The 8,482-nt window shown below is 35.0% G+C and overlaps 1 protein-coding gene across 1 annotated transcript in view; it reads right to left on the minus strand.

Annotated features, from left to right (window-relative positions):
- Positions 1-8,482, minus strand: part of AKAP6 (A kinase (PRKA) anchor protein 6) — a 412,455-nt gene that overhangs the window by 218,963 nt on the left and 185,010 nt on the right. Inside the window, exon 5 of the mRNA XM_004681951.2 lies at positions 7,470-7,592. Coding sequence (XP_004682008.1) covers positions 7,470-7,592 — 123 coding nt within the window. The remainder of the gene's footprint in view (positions 1-7,469; positions 7,593-8,482) is intronic.

The following is an 8,482-nucleotide window of genomic DNA, read 5'->3' on the forward strand; positions in this document are numbered from 1 at the left end:
TATATATATATATATATATATATACATATATATATATGAAGATCTAATCGTAGGTGGTAAATGTGCGAAAATATTTGTATTCAGATATTTTTAGACTGACACATTATTAGTTTAATTCAATCTGCGTTTGGGAGTATTTGGGGTAATCATATAATATGGAAGAAACTAAACCCTTGAAGGATCCCAAGATCATAAAGCACTGTATACAGTAGTTTGGTGCTTCTGTGCCACCTTGTGGTTATCACCTCAAATTGCAGGAACCAATACTAAAATATACCAAGTTCAAGAAGGACTTTAAAAGCTAGACCAACAAACATGGATTCAAAATTCATGCACATGTAATCATGGGTCCTATGCAGTTCTTAGGGCTTAGAACAAACGCTGTCACTACAGAACAACAATTTCTTATTATAGGAGGGGTCCTGAGTTGCTGCTGTAGATAGATACTAATGGGGCAAGGAAGAGACTTCAACTGGTGTTAAAATAGCCCAAATGTTCACTATATTATTATTTACAAAAGCACAAGGACACAGCTTAAATGGATATCATCATGGGGGTGATTAAATGAATTGTGGCACATTAACACAATAAATTATAAATTATTAAGGAACTGCTGAAATGTGCAGTATGTCTTCATGTACTCACGAAAAAGTGCCGGAGGCATATTTAGATACAGGAAAGAAGTTGTTGAACAATATAGTACAATAAAAAATATTTTAAATGGATGCATTTTACATAAAAAATATATCCAAAGAGCTATAGAACAAACTGTTCACATTCATCACCCAAGAGAAAGTAAAACTCTTTCCTACATTCAAGTTTTGGTCAGATTGCTGTCAGTTATGAGTAGCAGGCCTTCCTGTGCTATTCCCTCAGAGGAGACGGGAAAGACAACACAAACATTGGTCTTGAGATTTGTGACTAGACCAGAGAAAACATCAAAAAGAGAACTGTTGACCTGTTGCTCTAATCTGTCCCTCTTCCTCTACGCTCTTCCCTTTTTATATTCTTCTATTCTTGTCATATAACCCTGACACATAGTCTCCATTCCTCTCATTGCCTCATTGCCCAGACATCATTAATCCACTCATTCAACCACATGCTCCGTGATCTTCAGCTTGTTCTATTCATGTCTGAGTAAGCAAACTCCCTAGAACATATTGGTCTTTCCCGGACTGAAATCTAAACATACGTTTGCCAGGGACACAGACCTGTTATAATTCTGGACTTCACATCTGCCTAACCTTAGATTCCTGAAACCATTAAAATATTCATGTCCTTCTGGGACAGGGCCCCCAAAATAATTTCTTTCAAAAATATTTTCTATTCATATCATAGAAAAAGATCTCATTTCTTTAATACATACACAGCTCCCATAAATCCTAAGGCAAAAGGCCAATGACTCAACAGAAAAACAGACTAATAACAGAGCAAATTGTTCTCAAATAAGAAATATGAATTACTCTTAAAACTATGACAAGGTACTCAACTCCACTTAAAATATAATACAAACTAAACTACAATGAGACACCATTCATAACTATCAAAGGAACAAAGATCAACCAATGTGATAACATATTCTGAGAGCAGGGATATGCAGAAGTAGACAGTCTGACATACTACAGAGGGTAAACTGATATATTCTCTATCTAGGACAACTTGCAAATATATGACAATTTTATATAAACTTAGACCCTAAAATTTCACACATGAAGTGTTTATTCTAAGGACACTTATGCAAGATGATCAATGTCTAGGAATTTTCAATGAAGCACTGTTTGTGACAGGAAAAGATTACAAGCTACCTAAGTTACCATCAAAGAAGACCAGTTTAATAAGTTATGACATATTCACTGTGCATGAACATTGTGTTTCTATTTAAAGGGTTAAATCATTCTATATTTACTAATTTTTAATTCTAGCATAAACTAAGGGAACAAAGTACACATATACATTACTTTCAAATACCTAAAATGCTATAGAGGATATTAATGAGAAATAGTGATTGCTTCAGGAAAGAATATTGGTAACTAGGAAGAATGAAGTAGAAGGCTTACTTTTGACTCTTTACACTTTTATTTTCTTTATTCTTAGTGTTTTTTTTGTATTTCCATATATTAATTAGCAACACACACACACATTTAAAAGAAAATGATAATATCCTGCTTGTGTATCTTTCGGATGCTATACTCTAATATATATTCCACTATGCCCATAGTTATATTCGCATCTAAGCCCTGGACCTCATTTAATTCATCTATGCCAAGTTGACCCTACCTCTGTGGAACGTATGACTGATTCATGTCACTCTCCTGCTTTGAAATGAAATGAAATCAAACCTTCATTGAACTTCCATTGATCCCAGAGAAAAGTACAACCATTAAGAAGACATTCAACATCCTTTATCACCTGGCCCCAAACAGCAAGATTTCAACCTAGGTTCAGCCATACACCAGCATTCACCACACCTCTGTACTTGCCCATAACATGTGCTTCCTTCTCCTCTCCTCCCTTTTCAACCAACAAGTAACATACATAGACTGTAAAGTCTATATCAGATTACCATTTTGAACATTACCTACCCTAAGGAAAAAAATAAATAAATATTTCTCAGAGCTGCAAATATTACTTTGCTTATCTCACATGAAGTTTACTGATTATATTACATTTTCCACTTACCAGTCTATAAATGACTATGTTCCATCTATGGCCATATTTTCAAATACCTAAAGTGCTATAGAGGATATTAATGAAAAATAATGATTGCTTCAGGAAAGAATATTGGTAACTAGGAAGAATGAGGTAGAAGGCTTACTTTTGACTCTTTACATTTTTATTTTCTTTATTCTATCTATCTATCTTAGATTGTAAAACCTCCTCCCCCCCGCCCCCGCCAAAGAAAAAAGCCAAATTTATTCATCAGGTACTCCTAATTCCTAAATAACTCCTAGCACTCACAGGTGCTAGTATATATGAATTAATTTTAACCATTTCTCCCCATGTTTTTTCATTTATCAAAAAGAATTAAGAATGTTATTCCTCCAAGGCTGTTTCTATAAGGCTATTACTGTTACCCAACATGTCATGGTGATACATACACAAATTTATCTCCTAAGTTGAAGCCAAACCCTTTTGCACATGGTTCTTTTTTCCCTAAATCTTGTACAGTTATCCGTGGTCAGTTTGACTTTACTTTTTCCTACTGAATACTGGCTATAGTTTTGTAAAAGAATTTCCTGTTTATTATCCTATAATTGATTTGAAGTGATATGATGCCTACTTGGTAAGTTAGGCATGTATAGAAACTATTTATGAGATCAGAGTTATCTTTTCAGAATCAAATTTATATGCAGTAAAATCTCTGGGAGGGTGTAGGAAAGCAGAGTTGCTTGCTCTGTCCTAACCCTGAAGATACTGTTCTTTTGAATGGAAAATAATCCAAATAGCCTGTCAGGAACTATATATGATGCTTCTACTCAAATGCAGTTTTTAAAAAAAATTGTGCTTCTTTAGTCAATAAAAAAGGAGCAGTAAAAGAAACAATCTAAATGTACTCAAAAGATGGAAATTTTGGTCCTCCCTGGTGGCGCAGCGGGTTAAAGCACTGCACTAAGAAGCTTAAGCCACTTTCGCATGAGTTCAATCCCTGCCTGCCCCGGAGGTGACCACATGGCGCGGCAGACCTCTCCTGACCCGCACGCTGCTCCCCTCAGCAGTGTACTTCGTCGATCTGCCTGTTCTGCTCCCCACTCTGTCTCTGGTGAGTCCTCTCACCCTCTGCATCTCTGGCCTGTACCCCAGTTCTGTATGAATAAATGAATAAATCTTTAAAAAAAAAAAGATGGAGATTTATAAAAATTGTGGTATATCTATGCAGTGGACTAATACACCACTATCAAAAGGATGAATGACTGACACTTGAAACATCAAAATAAGTACACTTCATGACAGAAACCAGCCCAAAAGAAGTGATAGAGAAAGTACATGATCTTTGATTCCATTAATATAAAACTTTTAAAAGTACAAACTTATCCTAATAATGACAGAAAACAGATGAATCATTGCTTAGGAATCTGGGAGGGGTCAAGGAGGAACACAAACTGTGAGAAAACTTTTGGAAGTGATAGATTTGCTCACTTTCTTGAGATGGTTTAATGGATATATGCATTGTAAAAACTAGTAAAATTGTATATTTTGAATATATACAATTTATATATGTCTATTAAACCTCAAAGCTAAAAAAAAAAAAAGTGAAAAGAGGTGAAGGAAAAAAAGGAAAAGGAAGACTGTCCAAGAACATATATAGACAATGCTATTTTTAAAGTGGTTTTCAAATAAGAAAGATATTCAATATGCTCAATACTAACAAAATACCTTTCCAGAATGACATTTTCCTGAAAATGTCATTTTCTTGGAAGATAGGAATTGTATTTCTGAAAGGAGCAGCCAGGTTGCAAGCAGATGATTAATTATCATGGAAAATCATTGATGTATCATCGCAATTTCACAGTATTTCTTACAGTTAAAATAAAGCTCCTTCATATCTCTCGAAAAGGTATTGTGAAGCTTTAATTGATTTGTGTTGGTAAAAACCCTTGGTTACCATCATGGAAAATAATTGAATTAAGCATCAAAATATAAATGTACAACTTTTGTTATTGTTTTTAATACTTATTTTTCTTTAAAATAAACACTGCAGGGTGCCAACTTTGCTAATATATTATTAAATCAGGAGAGAAACAACACAGAAGCTCATACATCTGTTGATTTAATGTTAAATTATATAATCTATATATATATTTAAAGAACCTCATGTCACTATCTCTACATACTGGATAATTTTGCAAATGCCATTTGCCCACTCATCAAGGAATAGCAATTATTTGTGCAGAATGCCTAAGGAATATAAATCCTAAGGCCTAATCATATGCTCTCTTTATGAGAAGGAGTTGGTGTTTGTTTTGTTTGGCCTTCTTTTTAGAAGAATAACATTAACTAAACAGCATAATAAGGAAATAAATATAAATAATAATGTTCATCAGAGGACAATGTAGATGCTTATGGAGACAGAATAACTCAGAGTTTTATTGAAAGGTGTTTGAACAACAGGCTGTGTGGAGAATAACAGGCACAGCACGCTGCTGAACAGTGACTGTTCGTAATTGTCCTTGAGTATCACTCAACGGCAATTCACGCACACCGGATTGTCAGTAATTGTTAAACAGTAGTCTTTGTAATTTTAAAACTGAATTTTGATATTTTAACTTAACATCCAGTGAGCAAGTCTGGAGATCGCAGTCTCTGACAACTTACAAAGCAGAGATAAAGATGTCCCTGCACTATTTGTGTTCCAACCAATCTAATCAGATATGATTAAAGGAAAAAGCTCATTCAAAAACAGTGTTGGTTATTATAGGAAACAGGACTATCCTTTAGGAGATAAGTATTTTAAGAAGAATTCTTTGCTCTGGGGTAAAGAGCCACAACAAAGGAGATGATGGTTTCCACATATTGGATGAGAATGTCAGCATGAGGCAGGTACGGATACCTGCAATTCATTATGGTCAACTTTAAGGTGTTCTACAATTTATAAGGCCAGAAATACAATAATCATAAGTCACAACTGGCAATTTAAATTTAAATGTAAATTAATTTCCTCACTTGCACTGGCCACATTTCAAGAGCGCAGGTGAGCCATGTGGTAGGGACTCTTATATTGGACAGCACAATATAGTATAATACATCATCACAGGAAGCTCTCGTGGATAGCACTGGGCTAGAGTGAGGCAGAGGCCACACAGGGATGTGGAGACGGACTCTGTTATTTATTTGAAAATAGGAGTGGTTACAAAGAGGCCATGTCACTCAACTTGTAAAAAGAAGGGAGACCTTGGTTCATAGTCTGGTTTTCAATAAACAGCCTAGGGTTTAAGTGCCTTTTATGTCCCATGCCCTCTGGGCCTCAAAACTAAATGTGTGTTTTCCATAAAATATTAAATCAAGAGAAATTAAGACAGCACACTTGATGTGAAATAAAGTTCATATACTCCTGTTTAAACACAGATTAGAGTTTCTGTCAGAACAATGCCAGTGAAAAGTTGACATTCTAATTAATACAATTTACATTATAAAGCACTGAATATCTTTATCTTGCTATTATGAAATGCCCTCTTCAAAAAAAATAAAATAAAAAGGCGCGCTACTCAACAGAAAATTGAGTACTCAGGGCAGTAGTTAAAATCCTTGTACAAGAGAGGTGGTTAGGTCATTGGCATTCTTACAAACCATCAACTCAGTTCTCCAAAATGGAAAGCAATACATTTATCCTCTACCACACAGGTTTATCATTGTTCATTATCTACGAGGCTATTTGCATGCAATATTAGGATTTTGATACTTTTTCTAGCATGATATAAAACACAATGTAAAACTTAAATAACAAATATTAAAACATCCTCTCTTCTCTCTCTCTCTCTCTCTCTCTCTCTCTCCTTCCCCCAAACCCTCCACCATTCTATTACTTAACATCACAGAAAACAGTTCAGAACCCTGGAAACCTGCACTAAGACAGGACTCCCACATAATATTTACTCCATCCAAATTCTGTGTTTGTAAGAGGGGCAGAAAATCAACCCCACAGTTGGGTACCCAAGGATTCATGTTCATTGCCTTTGTCAATTTTATCCCATTGGTGAAAGGAATAAAAATGAGATCCTCAAAGCTTGAATTTTCATTTCCTATGACAACGTGCTTTTTCTTCATGCTTTATCACACTCCACTACTTGGTTTCCACCCCTTCATAATTGATATCGGCCATTTGAAGCATTCAGTAAAAACCTCATGAGGTTCATCAAATGTCCCCCAGTCTATAATTCTTGCTTCTAACATATTCAGAAGCACATTCATCCAAGTGTTTTCCACTTCCGCTCCATGGTTGTCCCCATGCACAGAGACCAGTGTAGTGACAGTTGTATTAATTATGCTAAAAAACCCACATAGCTGCAAAAATGATGGAGATCATCATTTTAAATATTTTATTAAAATAACCCAGTGTAGAACCGATAAAGTAGACCCTCCTGGTAATGAGAGGTTCATTAATTTTACAAGAATTCTAGAGAGCTTAGAATGGTCATCAAAATTATCTCTTCCACTTATTTTTTTTTAAGATGAGGAAAACTTCAATTGAGTTTAGAGAGCAAGGGTCCAGTAAAATGTTCTAAGATGCTTTCAAAAGAATTACTTTTCTGGGAAATAAAAATCAGAAGAATAGCTTGAAATGGGAAGGATTTCAATTTTTATAGTATTACTTGAAATGTCTGCAAATATCCAGCTTCTGCATTTACCCATTAAAACTCATTTCATTAGCATATAGTGACTTCTGATAAATAAAATGATATTCTCCATAAACAAACAAGTAGCACATTAAAATTCTTTCATTATTAACAACATGAATGCATAATCTTGCCTACCAAATGTGTCTCCAGGTACAGTTTAAGGCTATCTGTCTCTGCTTTAGGGGGAGTCCAATTCTCAGTGGTCTCCATGGCTTCATTTAACCACTGAATGAATTCATCCAGCTTGTTTACAAACCCCTGGTGACAAGAAAGAAAAAGGGAAGAAAGAATAAGAAAATAACGTTAGTTTGTTATTTTTTAAAGTCAGTCTTAAAAATTCTAAATATTACTGAAGATAAAATTGATGTCACTGCTCTCCTGTCCTAGTTCAATGCTATATAACAGAATTCCCACACCTCCAGGCACTGAAATGTACCAAAATGAAGAGATTGTCCCAGACTTCTCAGTTTTTGTTTTGTTTTATTTTGTTCCCCCTAGGAATACTTTTCTGAGGAATTTAGATTGTCACTGCAAAGGTGACCTCAAATCATGTTAATATTTCTGGTGTCTGACAAGTGTCCCTCACCAAAAAATCAGGTCAGGTCTGGAAGGAACACTCATTGGCTTAGGGGGATAAAAGTATTCTGTAAGATGATGTTCTTTACTCAGAAGCCTATAAATTTGAGTTGCCTTAACTGAACTAGAAATCTATTTTTAACTAACATACACGTTTAAAGGGAGTTGGGTAAGTTCTACAGAGATCCCAAATGTCTGTGGCTAAGCTTGGGTTCCAAGAAATAACGCAGGGTGGGAAAAGAGGACCAATAACAAAAGTAAGCATCTATTCTGAGTGATTCTCAGATATAAAAAAATATTCTTGGCTAGGAAACACGAATTACAATAATCTGACAAATTTCAAATAGTGGCTATAAAAATTTATTGACCATTTAAAAGAACACAACTGTAAAAACGGAAACATTTTGGGGAAAAAAAAAAAAAAGACCAGTAACTAACCTAAGAGGAAATGGGGCAGAGAGCGTCTCCCTATAGCTAGGTAAATAGCACCACCTGGAGGTATAAAGATGTAATGACAGGCTTCTACATTTTATGCATTGGTTCTGAATGCTATTAAACAGTTATTCAGATTT

This window comes from Condylura cristata, unplaced genomic scaffold (genome assembly GCF_000260355.1).
Source record: "Condylura cristata isolate star-nosed mole 26May11 unplaced genomic scaffold, ConCri1.0 scaffold00013, whole genome shotgun sequence".
Lineage (NCBI taxonomy): Eukaryota > Metazoa > Chordata > Mammalia > Eulipotyphla > Talpidae > Condylura > Condylura cristata.